General features: G+C 42.6%; 1 protein-coding gene across 2 annotated transcripts in view; it reads left to right on the top strand.

Annotated features, from left to right (window-relative positions):
• Positions 1-14,278, top strand: part of ERGIC1 (endoplasmic reticulum-golgi intermediate compartment 1) — a 109,187-nt gene that overhangs the window by 80,946 nt on the left and 13,963 nt on the right. For both annotated transcript variants that reach the window (XM_040406348.1, XM_040406340.1), the window contains exons 7-9: positions 651-711; positions 2,007-2,107; positions 2,396-2,518. In XM_040406348.1, the coding sequence (XP_040262282.1) occupies positions 651-711; positions 2,007-2,107; positions 2,396-2,518 (285 nt within the window). The remainder of the gene's footprint in view (positions 1-650; positions 712-2,006; positions 2,108-2,395; positions 2,519-14,278) is intronic.

Here is a 14,278-nt window from a genome sequence, read left to right as displayed (position 1 = left end):
ATGGACTTTAGTTAGAGCATGGTATATCTGGATCCTACGTTCCCTGAATTCATGTTGTAGGCCCAGGAGAGGCAAGTCTGATAGTGTATGTTCCAATCTAAATGAGGCAACTTTGTCATTGGTGGATGGGCCCGCACAATTTTGATGTGTGCCCCAAAAAGTTTAGCAGTACTGCAATTCAGAATAACCTATTGAGCAGTGTGCTGCTACATGTAGTGTTTGTTTGTTTTGGCACGTCAACCATGGTAGCATGCACCTGTACATGTACTTCATATTGCTTGGAGGTGATGATCTAATGTTTTTTTTGCATTGTACATTTCGAGGAGTGGCTGTCTCTAACTTGGGCCATGCCCTACAGCCCATCTGCCTAGTCTAATTAAAAGCCTTAAAATATAACTGGATCCTAGATTGCCCTGAAATCATGTTGTGGGCCTAGCCCTAGGAGAGGTAAGTCTGATAGTGTAGGTTCCCATACGATAGATATCCTTTGATCATGTGGTTCCAGGCACTCTGTACAGAGCAGCAGCTCGGATTAGAGAACCCTCCTTGTCATTAACCCCCTAGATGGCAGCATTTAAGATTTCAAAATCTATTGGTCCTGTAGACCTAACACCTCTCCTTGTGTTAAATAGTGCTTGTTTGTCTTTCAGGTTACCAATATTCATGGTGCGTTCAATGCCTTGGGAGGAGCAGACAAACTTGCATCCAATGGTGGGTTCATTTAACTTTGAAGTAAATCTGTCACCAGTGACCTCCCTATCTGTATGTTTGCAGAGCAACATAGCTGTGGTTGACCTGATTAAAACACAGTTTATCTTCTGTTGATCCCTGGCTCCGTTCCTGAGTTATGATATTTTTTTCTTTTCATACAAATTAGGCTTTTGGTGCAATGAGGGTGTCACCATCACTCTTGTTGCACCCTAGCTCCACTCATTTCAGTGGCAAGCCCCTCTCTGGCTGCTTTGATTGACAGGGCCAGACAGTGGCAAAGCAGTTCTACACTGACCACCTATAACAATAAAACTATGTTCAGGTGATGTGAATAACATTGGTTCTCTGGTTAAAAAGCTGAGATATTTAAGGCAGCAATGAGCAGAAAGTTCATAATGTTGATGCCTCGGAAGCAGGAAAAATGGGCAAGAGTAAGGATTGGAGCAACTTTGACAAGGGTCAGATTGTGGTGGCTAGACAACTAAGTCAGAGGATATCTAAAATGGTAGGTAGATAGTAGATGTTCCCAGCGTGCAGTTGTTAGTACCTACCAACATTGGTCCAAAAAAGGACAGTCTGTAAACCAACAACTGGATCATGGTGTCCAAGACTTGATGGGAATGGGGTGTAAGGGCTAGCCCGTCAGATTTGTTCCCACAGAAGAATTTCTGTAGTGCAAATTGCTGAAAAAGTTAACGCTGACTGATAAGTGTCAGAACACACAGTGCATCTCAGCCGCAGACCAGTCAGAGCACCCATGGTGACCCCTGTCCACAGCTGACAGTGCTTACAACTGGCACATGAGGATCAGAGCTGGACCATGGAGCAACTACATTAGGTGTCAGGGGGAAGAGATGGTACCAGGATGCACTACAGAAGGAGGTGAGCTGGTGGAGACTATGTAATGCTTTGGGCCATGTTCTGCTAGGAAAAATTGGGCCTTGGTATTCATGTGAATGTTACTTTAATAGGTGTCTTCACCGGATCTCAGTCTGGTTGAGCATCTGTGGGATATAGGACTTACTTTGATATTTTCTCACATCTTCTGCTTTAAGTATCCCAGACAACCCCTTTCTTAGAATCAGCTGCTAATGGCCTGGTGACCGATACCACAGGACACCTTCAAAGGCCTTGTGGAGTCCTTACCTCGATGGATCATAGTTTGTTTTTGTAGCATAAGGGGAGCTCCACAATGTTATGGTTGATCGGTGTATCTTTACTAGGGGTTCCTGAAGACAAGTACACACATTATGTAGCGCTATATGCCTGCTGACATTTTCTTGTCTCTTATACAGCATTGGCTTCTCATGACTATATATTAAAGATCGTCCCAACCGTATATGAAGACTTGAGCGGAAAGCAGAGGTTTTCATACCAGTACACTGTAGCTAATAAGGTAAGAATAAAGTTGGCAACAGGAAATGCATGATGTAGTTGCATGATGTCAGTTTTATTCTTAAACTGTACAGAAGGAGGTTGCCAAAAGGCAAGAGACAGAAAGACAGAATTCTTCAAGAAAATAAAGTTGCATAGCTGAAGAGTAATGTAATCTGTAGATAACCAAAGAAGGCCCCTTCTATTCCCATATCACGGTGTGACATTGTTCATCGGTATCCTTTGCCTCTGCTTATAGATGTAAAAACCTGCTTTTAATCTATATTGATTTTATTTCCAATTCCTTTAGGAATATGTATCATACAGTCACACAGGAAGAATCATCCCTGCCATCTGGTTCCGGTATGACCTGAGTCCCATCACAGTAAAATATACAGAAAGGCGGCAGCCTATGTATCGATTTATAACCACGGTAAGTAGGGATCACTGTACTGTACTGTACGACCACCCTGCAATCCATCAGCGGTGGTCGTGCTTGCAAACTATAGGAAAAAGTGACGTCCTCGCTTTTTCCTGTATTGTGCAAGCACGGCCACCGCTGATGGATTGCAGGGTGGTCGTAACCATGAAAGCAAGAAGTGTATAATGTGATGGAAAAAGGAGTCTAGCCAGCAAAGGAGGCAATATGGATAATACATTAGTAAGTGCCTTGTATTAACTTTCTCGACATGATAATTGCCATTTTTATGAATGACTTACAGCTAAATGCAGCTTTGCAACGATTTCGGGAACATTTGTCAAAGGAAAAACTGCAGCAAAACAGTTAGTCTACTTTCACACTAGCGTTTTGGCTTTCCGTTTGTGAGATCCGTTCAGGGCTCTCACAAGCGGTCCAAAACGGATTAGTTTTGCTCTAATGCATTCTGAATGGAAATGGATCCGCTCAGAAAGCATCAGTTTGCCTCCGTTCAGTCTTCATTCCGCTCTGGAGGCGGACACCAAAACACTGCCTGCAGCTCTTTGCTGTCCGCTTGACGAAACTGAGCCAAACGGATCCGTCCTGACACAATGTAAGTCATGGGGTTTTCTCTGACACAATCTGGCACAATAGAAAACGGATCCGTCTCCCATTGGCTTTCAATGGCGTTCAAGACGGATCCGTTTTGGTTTTGTTACAGATAATAAAAACTGATGATGGATGCATGCGGTTGTATTATTGTAACGGATCAGTTTTTGCAGATCCATGACGGATTCGCCCCAAACCGCGGGTGTGAAAGTAGCCTTACAAAACCATAACCAACAAGTACATTGGTAGTCTAAAAGTAAAAACAAAAATGCAACATTTCAAATGGCACTATGTGAATAAGATTTAATACAATCCTATTCAGAAGAGTTTAACTTACAGGAAATTAAGCTCATTGCCATGTTCATGCAACCAACCTGAGACAACCTCGGATAATCTTTTGAAATGGTAACTTGCTGGTAGAAGAAGCTATAAGATAACTGGTAGCTAGTGACCATAAAAAAATCATATGCTTAACATTATTCAGGTAGGCTGTACGATGTAAATGATCCGTTGGCTCTAAGGAGCCTAATGGGGTGCCAAGATAACCTACACACAGAAGGACAGATTCATGTGCGTTACGTCCTATTCCACTGGATGTCTTTTTCTTTTTTACTTTGTGCACTTTTCTCTGTAAATACTGTAGGTTATTTTCCTTTAAAATTCCCAATCCATAGTTTCTAAAATGCTGAAACCACCCAGCATAGCAATGATGACTTGCCTTTGACCCGTGTTTTTTTAATTTATTGAATGGTTATAGGCTTTTGGCGTTTGGGTTATAGGCTCTTTAAATTATGTATGCTAGGCAAGTACAAGATCATTGGGCCAGGCACTGGGCATAATTTACCAACTAATTATTTCATGCAAGCTGTGGGTGAAAAATTGAGAAATTTAGTGTGAGTGCCCACAAGATGCCCACTTTGTGTGGAAAACTATCTCCCCTCCCAGTATCTCAACTGTATACTTCATAGATGTGTTTTGACTAATTTTGAGGTTCATTGGCCCCTATAGCTCCCTTTGAAATATGTGGTGACAGAAAACATATTTTGGTTAAAAATTTCTATCAGGAGCTCTATGGGTTAGATAAAAGCTCTATTAGCCCAGACCCAATAGCAAATTCTATGATGGAGGATTTTCTGTCTAACTTAAATTTGCCTCAACTTAGTAGAGAAGAGGGGTCCTCACTGATTGCTCCGGTAACAGAGGAAGAGGTAGGGAAAGTGCTGAGGTCAATGCCCTTGGGAAAATGCCCAGGACCGGACGGAATTCCGGTAGGATATTACAAGAAATTTGCGGATATTTTATGTCCTCATCTCACGAATTGGTGCAACTCTCTCCTTACAGGTGGGCATCTTCCTGCTCAATCTTTAGAAGCTAATGTGACCATACTGCCTAAACCTGGGAAAGACCACACGCTCTGCGGGAGTTACAGGCCCATATCTCTTCTGAACGTCGACGTAAAGGTTTGGGCCAAAATCTTGGCTACCAGGCTTAGTTCCTTCCTTCCCAAACTGATCCACCCTGACCAAGCTGGTTTTGTACCAGGAAGGGAGGGGAACCATAACTCCTGCAGAGTCGTCACGGCAATCCAGTGGGCTAAGAAGCATAGTACTCCACTAATCCTTTTAAGTGTAGATGCGGAGAAGGCCTTCGACCGGGTTAAATGGAGCTTCATGGAGAGAACATTGCAGAGGTTTGGTATCCCTGATCAATTTCAGAAAGCCATTATGACTCTCTACACCAATCCGAGTGCTAAAATTAGAGTAAACGGCACCCTTTCACCTTCCTTTCCCATCTATAATGGCACCCGGCAAGGTTGTCCATTATCTCCTGCGCTATATATTTTAGTGATGGAGACCCTTCTCCAAGCCATTAGAGACCACCCTGGTATAAGAGGGGTTAGGGCCAAGAAAGACACAATTGAATATATTAACGTCGCCTATGCAGACGACCTCTTGGTGATGGTGTCCAACCCGGTCGAGGCCTTCCCGCATCTCCTCTCCTTATTTGAACTGTTCGGTGCGGTCTCTAATTACAAGGTAAATTACACTAAGTCGGAGGTTATGAATATTACAGCCCCATCAAAAAGTGTATCTTCCCTCAAAGCTACAACACCCTTTATTTGGCAGACTTCTCACATCACTTACCTGGGAATTAATATCCCGTCTAAACTGGAGAACATTTTCCAGCTGAATTATACCCCCCTTTTGTCCGATATACAAAGATTATTAGGATCTCTCCGCATCCCCTACACCTCCTGGATGGGGAGAAAGAATCTGCTGAAGGCCTTTGTGTTACCTAAGATATTATATGTCATGCAGATGCTGCCTGTCTTCCTTCCCTCCTCCTTTTTCACGCAGATCCGGAGATTATTTTCTACATATCTGTGGGGGGGGAGGGGAGCTAGGATAGCTTATAGTAGACTGATTCTGAGGAAGACTCAGGGTGGGTTTGCACTGCCGGATGTTCAGTTATACTATAGGGCAATCCACCTTAGACGCTGGATGCAATTACATGCTTCTAACTGCTCAACGTTGGGTGGTGCCTTGGAGTTACTCCAACTCTCTCAACCACAAAGAGCAGCATTGTGGGGTCTGACTACCACATCTCTGCATAACCATACACTACTTAAAGGCACAAGTATGGTGATTAAGCAACTTAACAAAGATCGCGGCTTGTTAGGCGCCCCCTCACTAGTTATGCCAGCAGACTTAGCCCCCTTTGCAGCAAGACCTACATTAGCAAGCACTTCCCCAGCGTGGAGTTCCCTGAGGGAGTTCACTATCAAAGAGTTTTTGGATGCTGCTCTAGGCAGTCTACCAGCTGACCATCCCTTTCACCTAGCCATGCAGTCCTCTAACTTTCTGAGCTTGGCTGACTTTAAGGCAGTTAGTAAGACTCTAATAGATAAACAGATCCATAAACAGGATCAAACATGGTTCGAGAAAATCCTGTCCTCCAGCTCGCCACACAGTAGATTGATCTCCCTATTCTATTTAGGCCTAAACGTACCCAGAGCTAATGACACTCCTCTGTTTCTGAAAACCTGGGAGTCAGAATTAAATAGGTCCTTCACTGAGACGGAGGTTCTTAGATTATATGCACACTCACACGGCTTCTCCAGGTGCGTCAAGGTACAAGAGCACTCTTTTAAAGTACTCACCCAATGGTATATGACACCGAAACAGTTGTTCCTCAGGGGTTTGAGCCCCAGTGATCAATGCTGGAGATGTAAAGATGGTGTGGGTACACTTTCACATATCTTTTGGTCCTGTCCGCTGATACAGCCGTTTTGGGCGACGGTATCTAAGGCCATTAACTCTATTACACACAAGAGGATAACTTTGTCTCCTGAGTTGGTCCTTCTATGGTTACCCACAGAAGATCTTTCCCCTTCTAAGAATAGCTTAGCCACTCAACTGATTCAAGCGGCAAGGTTGATCATTCCACAAAGGTGGCTGAGCGCAGACCCCCCCACTTTAACCCATTGGATGAATAAGGTAGATCATATACAGCGCCTGGAGGAACTAGCCAGCTGGGAGAATAGATCTCATGAGAAGCATGCTAAAATGTGGAACCCTTGGTTACGTTATCGCTTGTCACAAACATCAGTTACTCAATAAAGGTCATCTGACCCTTACGATCTGAACTACTTCACTTTACCTCCAACACCAGATTGCCTTATACTTCTACAAGATGTGCTTAGAGATTTACGTTACGGTTATGAATGTTTTTTGTGAGGCCGTTGCCTTGCTGTTCACCAATTAGATAAATCGTCCCTGTAAACCATGTGACCGACACAAGTACACACTAATGTATGTCCAAGGCGTGCCCCCACAAGGATCAACTAGGGCCTATCATATGGATGTTATGCTGTATTATCTTTGCCTCATGCTATATCTCTGGTCTGTTTAATTGCATTATTAATACTGCTTAAACCTGTTTGGGGGATGTGCCTATCCACCCTGGTTTAGCAAAGGTACATTCTTTTTGCCTTATTACTATGATGCAAGGTCACTGATGTAACAACTTTTTGCTACTTTTCAATAAAAAGAAAATTGTCAAGAAAACATATTTTGGTAAAAGTGAACATGCTGGTAGAACGTACATTTTCTCAGAATGCCACATTTTTATTTTAAGCATATGAACATAGCTGTTGGAAGCGTAAGAACCATTTTGGTTGGGACGGATCCCAGTAATGTTATTTCAGGAATTAAAAAGATTCCTGTAATTGCGTCATGGAGCACTATTCCCGAAATAGGATTTTTATGATTTCAGCTTCTGCACCATGCCAGCTGATGGGAAAAAAAAAACAGGAGGTAATAAGTAAGAATGAAGCTATAGAAGATTTGCGCTTACTTCATTTTCTTACAAAAGCAGCACTCGCTTCACCCACACAACAAGCACTTATTGTGTACACGCAGCAGGTCCTCATTGTTGCTTGCATGACTCAGAAGATAAATTTGTACTAACTACCTGAAAATGAGCAGTGGACGCCTTGTACTGTCATCCCTATGACTCTATATCTGGTGCGGGGTTGTGGATATATCGGCGCTCTGAGGTTCATAGGAAGAGTGAATATTCATTTTTAACGCATGGGAGAACTTTAGGTTTTGAATAGTTAGATTTTGAAGTGAGGGTCTGGATTAGGTTGCAGTTGAGGGCTGGATAAGGCGTATACAGCATTTGACTGAAACCAAATATAAATTCAAGCATAACTTCGAGCAGGTAGTCAACTGTAAAGTTCATTGATGTGTTCTGCTCAGTTATGTAGGTACAGCCAGCCCATCAGTGTGACAGGACCTGACCTCAATGTAAGCTGCACCAGGGACAACAGGTGTATCTGCCTGTTCCATCTAAACAATGGGCCTCAGAAGATTGAATAAAGTGTACATATTTTATCTGAATTTTATCTTTATTTTTATAGCTGTTTCTGATGGATGCCTCTAGTTACATGACGATCCATCAGTGGTCATGTTTAGGCCAGATTGCTGTGGAGAAGAGTGTACTAAACAAGGGTTAAGGACTTGGTGCTCATCTCCTAATAGCAATATGTTAGAAAGTGCTTTATAATGTTGTTGATCTCCAACCCCTTTGAGGAAATAAAAACCCTGGTGACCCCCAGCTCTAAGCTTCCTGGACCTGTATTAATATGCCTTGAAAGAGAGAAGTAAGAACTCAAATGTTGATATTTCATTTGGAAATAGCCTTTAAAATCCCCAGGTTGAGCTCTTGGGTTGCTGTATGTTAGAGTTGTGTTACAAGATCCTCTATGGATGCACTGCTTACATATAGACTACAGTGTACACAGCAGTCCTAAAGAATTTAGGCCCCTTAAATACAACCATATTTTTGGGTCGCATCCAATCCACATTTTATGTGGCTTGGATTCAGACACATTAATTTCAATGGCACCGCAAAAAATCCAGACTGCACACCGTGTGCTGTCCGCATCCGTATGTCCGTTCCGCAAACCACAACAAAGAACATGTCCTATTCTTGTATGTTTTGTGGACAAGAATAGACATTGTTACAATGGGTCTACAAAAAAAGGATGCAACATGGATGTCATCTGTATTTTTTGCGGACTGCAAAATACATTCGGTGTGTGAATACACCCTTAATGTATGGTCATTTCTGTATAAGCTCTGATGAAATTGACTCAACTGGCTCTCTAACCATAAACTGTATAATATAGTATTTTCCCTTGACCTACAAATGCACCACAATTGAATGTCACATGGGAATGACGTTTTGCTGCTCTGGGCAGATCATCTGCTTAGCTTTTCTGTAGGTGACTTGGGAATCCTTTGAAACATTTGCTTCCCATGTATCTATTAAGTGGGATGTGGTCTCCAAAAGACATGAACTAAACAAGGTCTTGGTCAGTGTGAAGTTAATTGGCACTGTCACATACTAGAGTGTCCTCCCCTCTGCTGATCGTATAATCTCCATCTGCCAATGATCCACTTTGTCTGTAGTATGTGAACTGTCTCTTAGAGAGAACACTGCTCTGCCACCCAACAGATGGTGTGTGGATTACAAATGCTGGCAGATCAGGGGTGGGGGCTGTGGAGAAGCACCTGCTGTTCGGGCTGCCACCTCATTCACAATCTCTTGTTCAGTCCACGAGACCGGCAGCACATCCATTATTCACCCGTGTTTCCCAGTCAATGAGAAGAGCTGTGGGCCAACAGCTAAGGAGAGGGGGGGGCTATAAACAGACGATTAAGAAACTGAAGGGGAGACCTTTTGTAACCCCCTGCTAGAAGGAAGGCCGGAACAAAGAAACCACGCACAAAACACAGCGAATTCCCAGGGTCCGTTAGACATGTTGCTGCCTGGTAGGAGGGATAAGTTGGTTTTTAGAAATTCAAATAATGCTGTGAATGAAAGTGTGCTGCGCTCCCACCGATACATTGTAGAAGACAGGAGGAAACCGGGACAATGCAGGAGACTGCTTACTTAATAGAAGTGATAAAAATGTATATATCGACATGTACCGTAAATATGAACTTTTTTAAATTAATTTTTATTTTTTAATAACCTGTTCCACTTAGGCCCCTTTCACACGGGCGTGAATTCCGCGCGGGTGCAATGCGTGAGGTGAACGCAGTGCACTGAATCCGGACCCATTCACTTCAATGGGCCTGTGCAGATGAGCGGTGATTTTCACGCATCACTTGTGCGTTGTGTGAAAATCGCAGCAAGCTCTATATTCTGCGTTTTTCACGCAATGCAGGCCTCATAGATATGAATAGGCTGCATGAAAATCACAAGCATCCGCAAGAAAGTGTGGATGCGGTGCGATTTTCGCGCATGGTTGCTAGGAGATGATAGGGATGAGCAACCCCGGACCCCATTAAAGTCTATTCACTGTATTATTTTCCCTTATAACATTGTTATAAAGGAACATAATAGCATTCTTTAATACAGAATGCTAAGAATAATTTCCATTGAGGGTTAAAAAATTAACTCGCCTCATCCACTTGATCGCGCAGCCGGCATCGTCTTCTTTCTTCTTCTTTCAGGACCTGCACGATCAAGTGGATGAGGTGAGTTAATTTTTTTTATTTTTTAACCCTCAATTGACCTTTTACTAAGCATTCTGTATTAAAGAATGCTATTATTTTCCATTATAACCATGTTCTAACCATGTTATAATCTACAGAACATCTAACCCAAACTTCAGTGAAGAAGTCCGGGTTCGGGTCTGGGTACCACATTCAGTTTTTTCTCACACGCGTGCAAAACGCATTGCACTCGCGCGGAAAAAACTGAACGACGAAGACAAAACTGACTGCAATTGCGTGCCTACTCGCGCGGGTTTCCCGCAATGCACCCTGAACACATCCGGCCCTCACCTGCGATGCCCGTGTGAAGGGGGCCTTAAATATGAGTCTTTCATTGTTTCATGGGGCCACATTTTCCCATTAGATATGGCTGCTTGTACACATGCCGGAACCTTTTACAGTTTGAAATTAATTCCAGTGCCATTTTAGGTTTTTTGTTTTGTTTTTTTATACCTGTAGGTAATAAGAATTTTTTGGAGGCTTTTTTTTTTGTGTCACTTAGTACCTGTGTTATGTTTGTCACGATAAGATCTGTTTTGGAAAGAAAAATGCAATTGACCCTAAAAAAAGCTACCAAAAATCCACAAACTAAAGCTTGTATGTAGTTCATCTTATATTACACTATAGATTCCAAAGTATCTTCTGGCAGCAAAAAGAAACTAAAAAAAAAGTAAACACCCTGACAAACATTTTTCCTTAAAAAAAAATGCTGTGTGTGAAGCCAGCCTGAAGAAAAACACAATGCAGATCTATTTATTTTACAAATATAAATTCTTAAACTTTTAGACAATGCAATCAAATATACTATACTATCCAGGTCAGATTCCACCTTTTTGATTTTTCAGCGTTCCTTTGGAAAATGAAAGGTGCAATCTGATTGGTTGCTATGGGCAACTAAGCCAGTTTTCCTGTACACACGTTTTGATAAATCTAACCCAATGTTCTTGTTTAAGCTAGATTCGCAGAATATAAAATCAGTGATACAGTCCTAACCTCAGTATCTGAGGAAAGGGATTTAGGGGTCATTATTTCAGAAGACTTAAAGGTAGGCAGACAATGACATAGAGCAGCAGGAAATGCTAGCAGAATGCTTGGGTGTATAGGGAGAGGCATTACCAGTAGAAAGAGGGAGGTGCTCATGCCGCTCTACAGAGCACTAGTGAGACCTCATTTGGAGTATTGTGCTCAGTACTGGAGACCATATCTCCAGAAGGATATAGATACTCTAGAGAGAGTTCAGAGAAGAGCTACTAAACTGGTACATGGATTGCAGGATAAAACTTACCAGGAAAGATTAAAGGACCTTAATATGTATAGCTTGGAAGAAAGACGAGACAGAGGGGATATGATAGAAACTTTTAAATACATAAAGGGAATCAACAAGGTAAAAGAGGAGAGAATATTTAAAAGAAGAAAAACTGCTACAAGAGGACATAGTTTTAAATTAGAGGGGCAAAGGTTTAAAAGTAATATCAGGAAGTATTACTTTACTGAGAGAGTAGTGGATGCATGGAATAGCCTTCCTGCAGAAGTGGTAGCTGCAAATACAGTGAAGGGGTTTAAGCATGCATGGGATAGGCATAAGGCCATCCTTCATATAAGATAGGGCCGGGGGCTATCCATAGTATTCAATATATTGGGCAGACTAGATGGGCCAATTGGTTCTTATCTGCCGACACATTCTATGTTTCTATGTTATTTTTATGGTGTTTTGCGGATTTTAGTGCAATACATTTGCAGTACGTTACGAGCAAAGAATGTGTATCTATCAATTCTCATCAACACGCTGGGGAAAAAACTGTAGCAGACATTGACCCGTAGTGCAGATTTTAAATCTGCAGCATGCCAATTTATACTGCGGATTTTCATTGCAGTTATCACCCTTTGCAATGGAAAGAGTGATATCTAATTGGTCCATTTTTTTTTTTTCTGTTGTGGATTTCCAGTAGAAATTCAGTCACAGGATGTGGATGTACACTTAAGGGGAGATTTACCTTGAAGAGTGGCGTTAAAAAGTCGCTAATTATGTATTTGTGACTTTTTAACTGCAAATTTTCAAAAAAATGTCCCAATTCTGATTTTACACCACCCTCACTACTTTCCCTAAGGCCTCTTGCACACAAACGTTGTGTGTCCGTGGCCGTAATTACTTGAATGGGTCCGCAATCGCGGAACGGAGTGCTTCCGGGGTGTTTCTGATCTATTTGATCTATTTTTTTGCAGTGTGGACGGTTTACTGACCCATTCAAGTTGAATGGGTCTTGATCCGTCCCGGCCGCTGCAACGATGCACGGAACGGATGCACAACGTTCGTGTGCAAGAGGCCTGAAGTGGCAAGGGTGGGAATCGGGCGTAGCCAGCCGCTCAGTCTAATTCATCTTTATATGCACCAGTCTACTGGCGCAAATGAAGCCAGAAATCTACGGCAGCTCTGAGCTGTCACGGATTTCCGTATAGACGCCTGGACTGCGTGCGCCGGTCTTGATAAATCTCCCCTTTTTCTATAGGGAAAAAGTTGCCTAAAGAAAAAAATTACGTGGAGAGAAAAAAGCGCCATTAGAAATGCATGTGACATGTACATTTTTTTTTTACCAGTGTACTAGTCAAAAAGCACCAAACCAAATTAGACTAACCTTAAAAACCTCACAACTATGTGAAATATCTCCGAATGATCATATTGTTCGTCTAGTTTTCTCCCCTTTTTTTATTTTATTGTACCTATTTTTTAACTGGACATCACTGCTTTATGAAATATTAATCTTTCTGGTCCAAGGCAGTGAAATAAAGCCATAATGCATTTCTCCAGATGGGGGTTTTATGTGGCGGTTCTGTGCTGGCCGGTCAGGAAAGGGTGTAGACAGGTACTGGATGAAAGCTGACACGTAACCCTACCCTTTAATCTCCCCACCCTAGTGTCAGCACGTCTCCTGGTAGATCACTGCTTGCCACTTTCTGGATCTGTGGGATTGGTCTGAGAAATGACGTGACCACTAATTCTCACACGGCCATTGTGTGTCCTGATTTAATAGGAGCATCTGTGCTTCGGCTTCCATTGTGCGCACACAGCAGAGGGGGAGCGTTGACATATCGGTTATTCACTAATGTAAGGCCTTTCCAGGTTTATGCAAATTAAAGCCTAATCATTGTTTACATGAAAAGTAATGCAATATTCCAATATACCTTTTGTGTTTCAATTCCTCAACGTTTTCAAGGTCTCTGTTTGCTGTCAGCGGATGAAAACCTTCTTGCTGAGAAGTAGTTCACACAGCATTGCAGAGTACACATACATGTGCCCATGTCTTCACTGACTTTTAGCCACTGGTTGTAAACAATAATAACAATAGTCTATATTTATATAGTGCCAACATATTCCACAGCGCTTTACAACAATATTTCCATTCACTGACGGCAAACCTCTATCCTAAAATTCAGAGAAACGTAAAGGGGGAGATTTATCAAAATCTGTGTGTGAGAAAACTGGTTTAGTTGCCCAAAGCGGCCAATCAGATTCCACCTTACATTTATCACAGCTCCTTTGGCAGCCAAGCCAATGTGTTTCTCCAGAGCTGTTGGTCCAATATTCCTGCCTCTGCTTTTTTTAAAGGGAACCTGTCGCCTCCAAAAACCTGAGAAGGCCACTGCCCCCTTGGCTTCAAGCATGTGTAGAGAAGCGCGCCGGCAGGGGATAAAAGAACGTTTTCTGAGCTTTAGCCGCATCGGCCTTCAGGAAGAAAAGTATCGTCGGAAACACGTTGCTGGCTACTGTCAGTTACTGCTGGCGGCTTGGGCTGGTTTTTGGAGGTGACAGGTTCCCTTTAAATCAGCAGTGGTGATGTTCCAGTCATCAGAACTGTGATTGGCTGCAGCAGTCAGGTGCCCAATCCCGATACGTCACTGACACTGCACCTGACCACTGCAGCCAATCACTGTCCTCCGTGTTAGAACACTGAAGACTGTGATTAGCGACAACATCGGGGGGTGGTCATGGCAGCTTGAGTCACACTGCGACCCCATTCAGTTTAATGGCTGCACAGCTACAAAGCAAAGAAACATTCAGAAGACTGGAAAAGGTGGGTGATATCTAGATAGCTGTAAT

Source organism: Bufo bufo, chromosome 1, assembly GCF_905171765.1.
Source record: "Bufo bufo chromosome 1, aBufBuf1.1, whole genome shotgun sequence".
Lineage (NCBI taxonomy): Eukaryota > Metazoa > Chordata > Amphibia > Anura > Bufonidae > Bufo > Bufo bufo.
This window is presented reverse-complemented; position numbering and strand designations above follow the sequence as displayed.